The 14,429-nt window shown below is 43.0% G+C and overlaps 1 protein-coding gene across 7 annotated transcripts in view; it reads right to left on the bottom strand.

Moving 5' to 3' along the window:
* The window catches only part of AKNAD1 (AKNA domain containing 1), a 61,214-nt gene that overhangs the window by 25,683 nt on the left and 21,102 nt on the right, over window positions 1-14,429 (bottom strand). For 3 of the 7 annotated variants that reach the window (XM_025872324.2, XM_025872331.2, XM_025872330.2), the window contains exons 1-5: window positions 12,770-12,896; window positions 8,199-9,288; window positions 5,948-5,987; window positions 5,385-5,533; window positions 5,228-5,290 (exon numbers count right to left, since the gene is read on the bottom strand). In XM_025872324.2, the coding sequence (XP_025728109.1) occupies window positions 5,228-5,290; window positions 5,385-5,533; window positions 5,948-5,987; window positions 8,199-9,179 (1,233 nt within the window). In that variant the 5' untranslated portion in view covers window positions 9,180-9,288; window positions 12,770-12,896. Of the gene's footprint in view, window positions 1-5,227; window positions 5,291-5,384; window positions 5,534-5,947; window positions 5,988-8,198; window positions 9,289-12,769; window positions 12,901-14,429 lie in introns of those variants that run through there. The other 4 variants (XM_025872325.2, XM_025872326.2, XM_025872327.2 and 1 more) reach the window with 4 other exon arrangements.

The raw sequence follows: 14,429 nt of genomic DNA, 5'->3' as shown, positions 1-14,429 counted from the left end.
CAGAGTGTGACGTCTAAAATACAGACTACCCAAGAGCCATCTCCACGTTTACAACACCCTCCTAGCACACAGCTTTTTCAGTGCAATGACCTGATTTCTCTCCCAGAACCCACTTAGGGGCCTCTGAACTTCCTTAATAGGATGTCAGTAATCCTGTGCTTTTGCAGAATGATTTGTAGCTTATAGAGCACTTTCCCGTGCATTGTCTTACTTAATCCACACATCAATGTGGTAAATGTTGCAAAATAGATTTTATTATCTCAGCTGTATACAGGAGGAAATTGGAGCTCTAGGAGGTATGCCTGAAGCCACACAGACCTTAAAAGGAACTGACATTAGAGGATCTGAGCTTGAGTCTACGGCCCTTGGAGGGTGAGATGGGGGAAGGGACATCAAGAAGTTTAGCCAGAGCTTCGAATCGGTCTTCGAGACGTCCACACATGCAGCGCCATGCAGATGAATACTTAAGCCGTGAAGGTTAAGGTCTCGTCTTGACGTATAGACGCTTCAGCCTTGCAGCCCCAGTAGCTAAACATTCCCTGAGCACTGCCTGTGTGTGGCCCCGAGCCAAACGGGAGAGATACAAAAGTTATATCAGGCACAACCACCCCTGGCCTTAGGGATTTTATTCCAGTTGGGAAAAGAGACTGGATTCGAGGATTTTGCCATGGCTCGGTAAAAGCGAGAGCTAAGTCAGGCTTAGAGAAGGCCCAGGAGGGCCTGGGCCAGGCAGTATTCATGAACATGGAAAGGAAACGGTGACTGGAGAGATACTGCATATAGCACAATGGGGTTACAGGATCAGACACCCTGGGGTTCAAGTTCAGACTCTATCACCTAATAATTGTATGATTTTAGTCAACTTGATCTCTAAACTTCAGTTTTCTCATCTGAGATAATAATAGCCCTCACCTCATACTGTGAAAATTAAATGAGTTAAGGCTGAGTGCCAGGATCATCATCATCATGATTACTTCTGATTATTAAAAATGAATAAACAAGTTTGGAAACATATCGGCCTTAGGGCATACAAAATGGCAGGTGTGGTAGCTATTTTCCATGTCCCCTGCCCAGATGCATCCTCCATCTTTCTCTGTGCCCCAGCCAGAAGGCTGACCTTCAGTGGACTGCATCCACAGGCCCCCTTGCCCCAGCATTGGTTTCAGCCAGTAGAAGGCAACAGCAGAAGAGAGAAATGAAGGATGAGCTAGGGGTCTTTATTTCCCTACTGTCCTCCTGCCTGCATCAGCTTCTCCTACTGCTATAGCTACTCTCCCTGCGCTCCAAAATCTGCTCTTCCTCCATCCCATTTGCCCCACTGTTCCTTCTATGAGATGCTCTCTGTCCCTTATTGGTGTCCCCTAACCTTGCCTGCACCGTTGTAAAATGAGGCCTTATTAAACTCTCCTCAGTTGCTCCACTGGAGTAAACCGTCAGGGTCCTGCCAGGACCCTGACTGACACTGTAAATCTCACAGATAATGCTCTGGTTTCTAGCTTGGGAGGCGGAAAGAATGCGAAACCCTTGACTTAAAATGAGGCTTTGAAAAGACTAACAGATCTGAATGAAGCTGTCAATGTTGGACGAGTAGAATTTTCAGCGAGAGCGGGAGAGCCAAGTGAAGATACACACAAACATTTGGAGCTGTAGATGGGAAGTTAGGACCAGTAATTTAGGAATTGGTAGATGGTGACGGCAGTGGAAACTGTGAAAAGGAATTAGGTGTTCAAAGGAAAGAGAAGAGAGAGAAAGCCAGTCACAAGTTATCATTTAAGATCTTGGGATTTAAATTGTATTTTATCTCCAAAGAAGATAGAGTGTGTTTTTCTAGCCATAAGTGTACTTCCTCTAATTCTCATAGCAACTCTGGGGTGGAAAGACACACTTCATGTCTTAGATCGTACAACCAGTATGCAGAACTAGAATGTCTGCTCCAACATCCAAGTGCTTTCCATTCTGTTGTGCTGAGGTTAGTTTTAGTTTTTGATTTTTGATTTTTTAAATTTATTTATTTGACAGAGAGAGAGACAGTGAGAGAGGGAACACAAGCAGGGGGGAGTGGGAGAGGGAGAAGCAGGCTCTCCGCTGAGCAGGGAGCCCGATGCTGGGCTCAATCCCAGGACCCCGGGATCATGACCTGAGCCGAAGGCAGACGCTTAACAACTGAGCCACCCAGGCGCCCCCTTTTTTAGATTTTTTTTTTTCCTGAGGTTAGTTTTAGCCCTGTCTGGCCGCCTTCTAGCACTGAACCAAATGGGCCTGGAACTCTCAGGCCAAGGCTGACACTGTCAGGAATCACCTGGACTCTCCTCTCCATCCCAGCACAAATCCCCACATATCCTCTAGCATCAAGGAGAAACTTCCTGGATTGAAGCCTCAGAACACTAGTGCTTGGTACCGGTTCCCTCTGCTTTGCTCAGCCCTTTAAAAATCTGTGTTCGGGGCGCCTGGGTGGCTCAATCAGTTGGGCATCTGCCTTCAGCTCAGGTCATGATCTTGGAGTCCTGGGATGGAGCCCCGCGTCGGGCTTGCTCAGCAGGGAGCCTGCTTCTCCCTTTCCCTCTGCCACTACCCCCTTGCTTATGCTCTCTCTGTCAAATAAAATCCTTATAAAAAATACAATAAAAAATAAAAATCTGTGTTCTCCCAGTTCCTGAAAGCCTGGATTTTTTTATATCTCCTTTATCATTCACTCCTTAAGCTTCAACCGATCTACCACTTCACTAAAACTGGGTTTGCCAAGGTCCCTCATGATCTCTTGTTGGCCGAGTCCGATGCACTTCTTGGTTTTTTCCTCCTCATTTGAACATCTGGTGATGTGGCCATGCCCCCTTCTTTTCTTTTGGCTTTAACAGCTCTGCCCCTTGTAGGTCTGCCTTGACCTTTCGGGTCACTCCTTGTCAGTCTCCTTTGACTCCGTCTTCCTTTGCCTGCCCCTGTTTGCTGATTCTTTCCTTGTACTTCTTTACTGCTTACTTTGCATGTTGCCTGGGCAATCTCATATACTTCATAGCTTCAACCCGCAGCTATGCCCAAATTTACAGTTCTGCCCAAACAACCCCTCTGAGGCCCAGATCCATTGGTCTAATTGCCTACTGGATCTCTCCAATTGGATGTCCTATAAGGACCTCAAAATGAACTTGGTGCCTTGCCTCCTGCTCGCCTCCCACACCCACTAGGAACTGGATCTTCCATTTTTAGTCCTGACCTTGGTTGCCCAAGCTAGAAATCTGAAACTCATCCAAGCCTCCTCCCTTCCTTTATTCCTTTATCCTCTTAACCTGCCACCACTTGGTTAAACTCTCAGCCGTGTTCCCCTCTCAATCCCCATTGCCTGGTTTGGTTCAGGCCCTCATAACTTGCTACCTGGAGTATGGCTTCCTAGCTACAGACTTGCCCCCACGGTGCTCGCCATTTCTTGGCTTTCAATCCTCCAATGTTACCCCATCACTTAACCTCAGGGTAAAACCTAAGCTCCTTAGCATGGTTTAAAGGTCTTTCATGATGCAGTCCTTAACCCCCTCTCTCATTTCCTCTCTTTCTTTTCACCACACTACCCTGAGCTCCATCTGGCCAATTATAGTGCCATACAGTTCCTCAAACTATCAGCACTCTCTGCCCCCTGTGCCATTGTACCTGCTGATTCCTTTTCTCGGAACACCCTCTTGCCCCTACTTTGCCAATCTCATACATATTTATCCTACGGTGTCAAGGTCACAGGTCAGTCACTTCCAGGGAGCCTTCCCAAGTGCCCTCTAATTGGCAAGGATGAGCCTCTTCTAGGCTGCCATTAGCATTATATGTAATATTTCTCGAGCTTCATGTTGCTTATCTGTTTATCAGTCTGTTGTTCCCAGGAGACTGTAAACCACTTGAAACTGTTTCTTCATCTCCAAATCCCTAGTACCTGGTAAAATATCTGGGACATAGGAAGTACCTGGTAAGTGTTGAATGAATGAATGAATGAGTTATTTAATTAACATGAAGAACGAATGAATAATGCACTGTTGCCCTGTGTCTCTTAACATTTGAGTCCTCCTGGTTTTTGCCTATGCTGTCTGATTTCTGCTGCACAGCCTGCCCTGAGCTTTGCTTGTGGTCCTTCACATTGGGACTTCTGACCACCTGCCTTCTGATCACCTGTTGCTGACCTAATGGTCTGAACAGCATCTTTGACTCTGCACATTTCTGGCTCTAGCAATCTCAGCTTTCTGCCCCATTGCCATGCTCCACCCCGACTTCCCACAACCCTGGCTCTGATGAACAAGGCTGTGTGGTTACAATATAAATTAGTGATTTGATTAAATGCAACAACAAGCAAGGATGGGACAGTCACAGATTTTGATCTGAAAAGCATAGCTTTAAGATCTGTTTTAAGTTTTCAAAGTTTCAAAATTTCCCAGTACCTGAACATGGGAAATTTACTGGGAAATTTTATAACCTGTATCCCCCAGGACCCAACAACTCTGGATGGACTTGCCCTTTATAACTAACATGTTATTCTCTTAAGCCTACCATGGTCTCAGATTTATTGTGGGGTGACTGCTAAGAAATAATAGCCATAGGTAATAGATTCCCCTGAGAATGAGAGAGGGCTAAATACATGTAGAAATAGAATTTTAAGCTCTTTTAGCCCCTGTAACACAAAGCGCCTGAGCCTCAAATAACCAAAGAGATCCTCAGCCTCAGCATGTTGGGAGGCTGGGTGGGGGGGATGGGAAGATGGGGAAAGTGGAAATAGTGTAAATTAAACACTAACAACATTTCATACTAGTTACCAAATATATCAATCTTGAAATATGTTATTAAAGGGGCGCCTGGGTGGCTCAGTTGGTTAAGCGACTGCCTTCGGCTCGGGTCATGTTCCTGGACTCCCAGGATCGAGTCCCGCATCGGGCTCCCTGCTCAGCGGGGAGTCTGCTTCTCCCTCTGACCCTCCCCCCTCTCATGTGCTCTCTCTCTCTCTCTCTCAAATAAATGAAAAAATCTTTAAAAAAAAAAAGATCTTAATTCAATTCAACTCATCATTAATAATTAGGAGCATAATATATGTAAGACACAAGGCCAGGCCTCTGGAGGTCACTGCCCTTAATCTTCAGCAAAGTATTTCCACCAGAACATTTCCACTCCCACCAATGCAGGGAAAACATGGTGCTATAAAGTCATTTGTATTTACCCAAGTCAAATTCCCTAACAGAGATGTTTAAAACTGGATAAAATTTATTACCAGCCTCTTATCTTGCAAATGATAGGGAGAGTCCTGTGCTATGCTTTTGGAAAATTCTTGTACCTGCAGTGAAAAAATGCAATATTTCATTAATGGCATGATGTCTTATGTCTGAATTTGGTCACATCTATTCAATAATAAGCTTTAAAAACATTACTTTAGTCTTCAGTTGATCAGTCTCTTCTTTTAACTTCTGGCACATCTGTTTCCCTTGGGTTATCTTCTGAAATATGGAAGAAGAACTTGGGAAAATGTCTTTCTGAGACATTGATGACACCTTAAAGAGACTCATCTCTGATTCTCTTCCTGTATAAGAAAGAATAAGTTTTGGCTTCCATTCATCTCAACTTTACTGCAGATTTATTAAGTCCTAAAAACAGAAGTCTGTGGCAACCACCACCATTTGCTATTTAAAAAAAGTTTTCAGAATGTATATCTAAATCAAAAAAGGTTTAAAAATATTAGTACCTGGGACGCCTGGGTGTCTCAGTCAGTTAAGTGTCTGACTCTTGATTTCGGCTCAGGTCATGATCTCAGAGTCGTGAAATCAAGCCCCACATCAGGCTCCATGCTGGGCGTGGAGCCTGCTTAAGATTTTCTCTCTCCCTCTCCCTCTCCCTCTGCCCCTCCTCCCATCTCCTCTCTCTCTCTCTCTCTCTCTCTCTCTCTCTCTCTCCCTCTAAAAAAATAAAAAAATCAAATCAAATCAAATATTAGTACCTGTGAGATGTTCTTGGTGAATATGTATTGTGGGCTCCATCTGTACAATTAAAGCGTAAGAAAACACTATTTATTGTTGACTCCATTATTCAAAAAGATCCAAAATGTGTGGTCATCATGGAGGCTGCCCAGAGTTGTGTCAAGAGCTGGGTCCCTGATGCCAAGGTTGAATTCCATTCTGACACTTATCTGCTGGGTGACTCAAGACAATTACTTCATCACTGTGAACCTCAAATTCCTCAGCAATAAGATGAGGATAGAAATAGAACCTACCCCCTAGGGTTGTTATGAGGATGAAATGTTAGGTATTACCATAAGATCTGGCACGTGGTTAAAGCATTCATGACACATCAGCTGTTACTACTACCATGTTCGATAGTATTACAGGGACTACTGAAACATTTCTCCCAAAAGTGGACCATAAGCTCCATGAGGGCAGGGACCATTGTTGGTCTTCTCACCAGCCCTGTGGCTGGTGTTCTCACTAACACTGTGCGCACAGTAGCCACACTCTAGAGAATAATATAAAACCAGAGGCATTAAGCTCCAAAATGTGAGTCAAGATAGTGATTGTTTACTCACCACAGACTAACAGGACGGGAGCTTAAATTCCAGAGTGACTCACCTTGAGGTCTTCCCACTGTTCTCCACACAGAAAGCTCAGAAACATGCTCGTGCCTGAGCGCTCAACGGTGGTGGTCAAACTAGATTTTGGTTATGACGATATGATGGGTAGCCTATTCTCCAGCCTTAATCGACAGGACTAGAGAAAATCAGACACTTGACTTTAGGCTGCCACAGAGAGAGGTGAGCCTAATATCCAATCTGTTCCTATTCACCTCCAGGCCCAAGGACTGGGCATCCCCAGGGGTGTTTTCCTGCAAGCCGAATGAGAACCCTTGAGACTTGCCAGGGTCAGACACAGAGAAGCACACCAGTCGAGGCCAGGTGGGCTGCTGGCTTCAGGTGTGTGGCGGGTGGGTGTGGGTGGGTGTTCTGCACAGGCTCCCCAGAGCGCTCGGCTGAAAGAGAGGACTGAGCATGAAGGGGTAGAAATGGAAACAGGCGGAGAGTGTTTTTCAGTTCAGAGTGCCCTTCGTACACAGCTTAAAGGAAAGATCATACTGTGCGGGCAAAGTGCCAGAGAACTAAAATGTTTACTTTGATCATTAATGCGAATTTACCTAACTACTGAACCTCAAGTAATCAATGAGGTCCCAAGCCTCAATGTGTTGGGAAGTTGGAAGGGGGGATGGGAAGACGAGGAAAGGGGAAATAGTATAAATGAAACATTAAGAAAATTTGGTCTTCAGGGGCATCTGGCTGGCTCAGTTGGTAGAGCATGCGACTCTTGATCTTGGGGTCGTGGGTTTGAGCCCCATGTTGGGTGTAGAGATTACTTAAAAAAATAGAGAAAATCCCAATGTAAGCATTAAAAAAACTGCTACTAAATAGTTGCCAATATAGGAAGCTTGGAATGTTATTAAAGACCTAAATTTGATTTGATTTAGCCTTAATAACTAAGGATGTAATATATGGAAGACAGAAGGCCAGGTCCCTGGGGAATTAGGCAATAGAAAGATGAAGACAAAGTTGCTGCCCTCCAGAGTACTCAAGTCTAGTGGAAGAAACAGATATTTCCACATTATCATGATCCAAAGCAGCCTGACATAAATAAATGCTCTGACAGAAACCTAAACAACAGAGGATGTGAAGGACTGACTGGGGGTGGGAGTGAGGGTCAGAAAGTCCCCCAGCCAGCGGGGGATTGAAGGGGGCCATGAAAATGCGCACGTCTTTGACAAGCAGAGGTGGGATGTCCCATGTGAGGCAGGAGCTCCAAGCGTGCGGGCCCAGAGAGCTTGGGGACCAGCCACTTCACTGAGGATGACTCCTGGGGAACGAGAGCTAAGTTTATAAGGGTAGGATGGAGCCAAAAAAAAAAAAAAAAACGGGGAAACTCAAATTCCAGGTCAAAGAATTTGGAGTTTATTCTATGATGTGTTGTTTGTCCAGCCCCTGATTCTTCTCAGGAAGACACCCACTGAGCTTCTGAGAGGTCAAAGATTAGGTCAGTTCCATGCACCTTGAAAAGACCCGGGTCTTTTCAAGGTGCATGGAACTGACCTAATACGGACCTGATACGGACCTGATACGGACCTGATACGGACCTGATATGGACCTGATATGGACCTGATATGGATGAGAAGTGGCCCCGATCATGCATTTCCTGGAGACCACTTTCACTTACCTCTATCTGTTGTGAAGGTTCAGCAGTTTTCCTTTTCTGTCCGTGTCTTTCAATACAGTTTGACCTAGACATGCTTTCTAAAATATCTTGCACAATAGCTGACTTCTCTCTCAATTTAGGAGAAAAGCTGGCTTGTTTATCTGTTGTAAGTGGTTTATTAATTGTTTTATTTTTAGGGATTTTCCCTTTGGGAGCAACCTTAGGGAAATCAGATAACTCGTAAGGAAACAGACTACGGCCATGTTTGAACTCAGTGCCTGAAACTGCTTTTTCAGTCTGCAGTTTCTGGGGTGGCTGCCCTTGGCAACTTTTTGGTTTATCATGCGGACTCTTGATTTTAGTTAGAAAATGTGAAGTTTCTTGATGGCTGCTCTCTCCAGCAGCCTCTAGGTCAGAGGCGTTTCCTTCTGTCACAGTTAGAGAACAACAGGGCATATTGCTGTTTTCACCACCCCTTTTGGGGCTCAGTTGGTCTGTGAGTTCTGGGGTTTGTTCTTTTGACCAAGAATTCTTAACATAGCGCAAAATAATATTTTTAACGATAGCTTCATCAGAACTGTCAGCATTAGAAATCTCTGGGAAAGTTTCACAATTAATGCCTTGACCTTTTAAGAATTCCCCACTGGAAGGATGATGGAGTAAATTATCAGAAATGCTTGACTTGGAAGGGTCTCTTTCATTAGCCAGAATATCAAGATTTACAGTGGATTGTTTCTCTTTATCATAGTTTTTGTTGATAACAGTTTTAGTCATTTTACCCAGAGTCATGGCCATGTCTGCATTTCTGCAAGTCTCTTTATATGTAGCCTTTCCTTGAAGGTCATCTATTGTTAAAGGAATTTGATTTGAGACATCAAGGATGTCATTTTTTGAGGTAAAATTGTAATCGTTGTATATCTTAATTTGGGAGATATCCCCATCATAAGGCAAATCTTTCTGTTGCTTAGAAGTTGTGTCTTCTAAGAAATTGCCTTTGTCCATGTATGCGCAGCCTGACTTCCTTGGTCCCTTGCTGCCTATTCTTGATGTTCTTAATTATTAACAGTAGATCTTCTGGCTTTCATTGATTGTCTTCATTGTGTGTCCTATTCTGTGAAAAATGAGAAGAACCTCATTGTTAAATACATTGGAATAATGTATGAAACTATGCTTATATTGCTGTTTATGCCAGAACAAAACGGATGCTTTTCATTTAACAAACATAAGGCAGAACACTCAGCCAAGTGGTATATAAGCAAGGAATAAAGAAAAAAAAAAAGTTGGGAGGAGGTTTTACATTTTCTTGTTCATTAAATTTTGAGGGAGAATTTGGTCTCTAGTTAATGACCAAATATTTATCAATCTCTCCTTGGAAATGCTATTTGGAATTTATTCTCCCAAAATAGGAGCTTAGGATGCAAGTGAAGGATTGCTACGTTAAAATGCCAGGGCTGTCACTTGTCCACACATCACTGACAGGCCTCCATGCTGTGTGTTACTGAAAGCTGGCTCAGCTCAAACATAACCACCAGGCTTCTCTGTTCTGGGGCTTTTTCTTCTGTCCCTCCAGATATTCTGGTCCCCTTCTCCTGATGTTCTCTTGTATGTTAAAGAAAGGCAGAGAAGGACTAATAGAAATATGACCAAGGAACAAAAAGTCCTTTTGAACACCCAGAGGCCAGTCTGCCGCCAAGCATCCCTCTTCTGATTAAAACCTGAGCAGAAGCCAGTCGGAGAGGTCACCTTGCTCTGAGCCGCCCTGACTGGTTGCCGCAGCCTGGTGGTAGCAGTGTATCTTAGGGATACTCCTGAAAATGGTCAGAGCAAAACCATCTGCCGCTTGGTATTAGTCTTTCTTTCTTTTAAACAAAATTGAAAACATCCATTTAGATATCTCCTCCTGATTTGTGAACTTTTGGAACAACTCCTTAGGAGCAGTAAGATTTCCTCCAGTGGTAGGTGGAAGAACTGAGACTCTGCCTCAACCAGGGGGCCTGCGGCCGCCCGCTGCCTCCCCTGCCCGTACAGTGACAGGGTTGGATGAGCGGGTCTCTGAAGCTGTCTCCCCCTCTAAATTTTTATGAGTCTGTGGACTTGTGGTTTATTAGATAACCTGAAAATCTAAAATAATATGTCTGACCAAAAAAATGAGCTAAGAAAAAGGAGTACAAACTTAATGTGGTAAAGACCTTCACAGAACATTGTTCAAAAATCTTAATTTGTAGATATGTGTCAATGTTAGAGAACTCAAATCAAAAAGATATTTTGTTTAAAGCGGGGTGGGGAGGGGGAATGGAGGGGGGGAAGAAGGGAAGAAGAGGGGGAGGAAGGAATAGGGAGAGTAGCAGGATGGGCGAAGGAGAAGAAGAAACACGGCAGGATTACTTTAAATCATTTAATGCCTAATATTTACTGTAAAGTGAGGTATATCTTCATGAACAGAATCATAGGCTACTCCAACCCAAATTGAAGAACAAGGGAAAATGCTTCCCAGGAAAGTCAAAGGCACAGTGGGAAAGCAAGAGTTGAGAGATGTAGATGTGAATTCCAACTTCTCTACTCATTAGCTATATGCCATCGGGCAAGTTACTTAATTTTTCTGAGTCTTAGTTTCCTCTTCTGAAAAATCAGAATAATACTTAGTTCACGGGATTGCTAGAAGAACATGAGATCATGCAGGTAAAGCTCTTGGCATGGTGTTTGGCACAGAGTGAGCATTCAATAGATGGTAGTTTAAAAATGAAAAACAGGGTGCCTGGGTGGCTCAGTCAGTTAAGTGACTGCCTTCGGCTCAGGTCATGATCCTGGAGTCCCGGGATCGAGTCCCACATCGGGCTCCCTGCTCGGCAGGGAGTCTGCTTCTCCCTCTGACACTCTTCCCTCTCGTGCTCTCTATCTCTCATTCTCTCTCTCTCAAATAAATTAATTAATTAATTAATTAATTAATTAAATAAATAAAAAATAAAAATGAAAAACAAAAACAATCTCAGTGCTGGAATGCTGAAGAGTGCCCAGATATGGAAGGCTAGGTACTCTATTTGTGGGCATATCTAAAAGTTAAAGGAAGAAATAGCATATCTGAGACATGATTTCTGTAAGAGAAAACTATTTTAAACTATTTTAAAAATCTATTAAAAATCTATTTAAACTATTTTAAAAATCTACCTGTAAACAAATATGTTGTTTGATGGTGAAAACTATCACTAAATAAATTTAAATAGAATGTGTCCAAGACATCCAAATGGCCAACAGGTACATGAAAAGATATTCAACATCACTCATCAACAGGGAAATGCAAAGAAAAATCACAATGAGATATCTATCTAACACCTGTTAGAATGGCTATCATCAAGAAGACAACAACAAACGTTGGCGAGGATGTGAAGAAAAGAGAACCCTTATAACACCGTTGGTGGGAATGTAAATCGGTTCAGCCACTGTGGAAAACAATATGGAGATTCTTCAGAAAAATTTAAAATGGATCTACCATATTATCCAGCAATTCTGCTTCTGGGCATACACATAAAGAAAGTGAAAACAGGATACCAAAGAGATATAGGCACTTCCATGTTTATTGCAGCATTATTCACTATAGCCGAGCTATGGAAACAACCTAAGCGCCCGTCAGTGAATGAGTGGATAAAGAACATGAGGAAGAAAGATACCCTTCCATTTACAACAACGTGAATGGACCGTGAGCACATTATACTAAATGAAATAAGTCAATCAGAGAAGCAAATACTGAATAATACCACTTCGATGTAGGATCTAAAAGAGCCAAACTCCTAAATACAGAGAGTAAAATGGTGGTTACTAGGGGATGGGTGGTGGACGGATAGGACAGATGTTTTTTAAGGGTACAAATTTTCAGTGAATAGTAAATAAGTGCTAGAGCCCTAATGGACAGCATAGTGAATATAGACAATATGGCGTTATAATCGTAAAACTTGCTAAACTTAATTATTCCAACCACTAGAAAGAAATAATAATTATGTAATATGATAGAGGTACTAATTATCACTGCAATGGTGGTCATATTACAATATATAAATGTATCAAATTGACATGTGTACACTTTAAAATTACACAATAGTATGTGCCAAATATACTTCAATGGAAAAGTCTGATTTCTGAGGGGAAAAAAAGAGTATCTTTAAGTGCCTACAGAGAAAGGAGAAAAGAAAGATGAATTCTAGTTTTGCAGGACTTTTAGTGACCCAAGCTACAGCCCCAAACTCATACTCATGCCTTCTTTGTATCTTGGGATACACTTTGCTGACCTCTAAGCCCTTTTTGCTAAGAAAATACCCTTTGTTAGCCGGATCCTAGTTTCTCAAATATCATCCCACTTAAACTGATAAAAATTTAGTTTTTGCTAAGAAAAAGAAAAAGAGAGAGACTATCAAGATAAGCCAGAAGGCTGAGGAACTCTCTCATTAGACCTGGGAAAATAGCTTCTCATATTATTATTGTTATTGTTATTTGTGTGTGTGTGTGTGTGTGTGTGTGTGTGTGTGTGCAAAATATCAAAAGGATTTTGTCTGTTAAAGGACAATCTACATCCTTAGCATTATAATTATAGGGCCTCTTACAGGTAGCTGGAAGGAACCGGAACATCTTCTCATGTCAAAACCCAGCTCAATCTCAGAATCCAATGGCGAATCCAAAGAGATTCTGGTCAGAACCCAACAGAACCTTTCTGTAAACCCAATTTGATTTGCTGAGTTCAGGTGAACACATTTAGAGCCCTGACCGATTATGTAGCTATACTGACCATTATGTGCTCAGCAATAGCTCACAAATCACCCTGAACGCTGAGCAAGTGAGGCTAGCACATCCCAGCGACCCAGCCCTGTGAAAACACTTCAGTCTGGGCCTTGAGCAACAGGTGCTCACCATGTTGATATCTATCCCTTGTGTGGTTTACTTTTTTATAAAGTCTGAATTTGGTGTTGAAGTGCTGACTTATGCTCACTAATTTGTCCAGTTTAAGAGAAGGTAACCATGGTTGGGATGACTAGGGATCTGATGGAATCAGTTAAGAATGTCTATAGAAGGGAAAACCAAGGGCGCCTGGGTGGCTCAGTGGGTTAAGCGACTGCTTTCGGCTCAGGTCATGATCCTGGAGTCCCGGGATCGAGTCCCACATCGGGCTCCCTGCTTGGCGGGGAGTCTGCTTCTCCCTCTGACCCTCTTCCCTCTTGTGCTCTCTAACTCTCATTCTATCTCTCTCAAATAAATAAATAAAATCTTTAAAAAAAAAAAAAAAAGAAGGGAAAACCAAAACTCGTTCGTGGTTAGAGGTCAAACATGGCCAGCAAATCATTGTTTCTGGGTGGTAGGGGATGTTTGTTCTATTCACTAAGCCCATTTAGTGATAATACAATGTTATATATCATGTTCTATACTGGAGGATTATTTCCATCTTTAAAGGAAAACTGTGGGACCGTGTGCCTGTGACAAGTCACTTAACCTAATCCCTAATACCCTCCGTTCTGTGTTGAGACCTTTGCTAGCCTCCAGACAGGCTAGGACCCGAGAGGCAGAGGAGAAAGCAGACATTGTTTCTACCCACCCTTGCAAGATGCCCTCCACTAAAGTGTGAACCACTTAACACTCAGGTCTTGAACGCCACTCTTCTAAGATCAACCCTATGAAGTATAATAAAAATAGTTGACTGTTGGATCCAAATTCTTCTTCCTCCTTTATATGTGTGTCAGGAAGAATGTGAATAGATTACAGTTAGGAGCTTTAAGTTCATGATTCAATGATTTTTTTTTTTTAAGATTTTTTTATTGCAGTGCCTGGGTGGCTCAGCTGGTTAAGCATCTGCCTTTGGCTCAGGTCATGATATCAGGGTCCTGGGATGGAGTCCCAAGTCAGGCTCCCTGCTCAGCAGGGAGTCTGCTTCTCCCTCTCCCTCTGCCCTCCCCCCCCCACTTGTGCTCTCTCTCTCTCTCTCTCTCTCTCAAATAAACAAATAAAATCTTTTTTTAAAAAGATTCTTTTATTTGGGGGGCACCTGGGTGGCTTAGTTGGTTAAGCGTCTGACTCTTGGTTTTGGCTCAGGTCATGATCTCAAGGTTGTGAGATCGAGCCCCACATTGGGCTCAGCTCAGAGTCTGCTTGGAGCTCTCTCTCCCCCTCCCCTTCTGCCCCTCCCCCTGCTCTCGCTCACTCTCTCTCTCTCAAATAAATAAAGAAATAAAATCTTTATTTTTTATTTTTAAGTAATCTCTACACCCAACGTGG

The sequence above is a fragment of the Callorhinus ursinus genome, unplaced genomic scaffold, assembly GCF_003265705.2.
Source record: "Callorhinus ursinus isolate GAN/ISIS: 27379988/994484 unplaced genomic scaffold, GSC_fseal_2.0 scaffold9, whole genome shotgun sequence".
Lineage (NCBI taxonomy): Eukaryota > Metazoa > Chordata > Mammalia > Carnivora > Otariidae > Callorhinus > Callorhinus ursinus.
The sequence above is the reverse complement of the archived record's forward strand: the minus strand, read 5'-3'. Positions and strand labels throughout refer to the sequence as shown.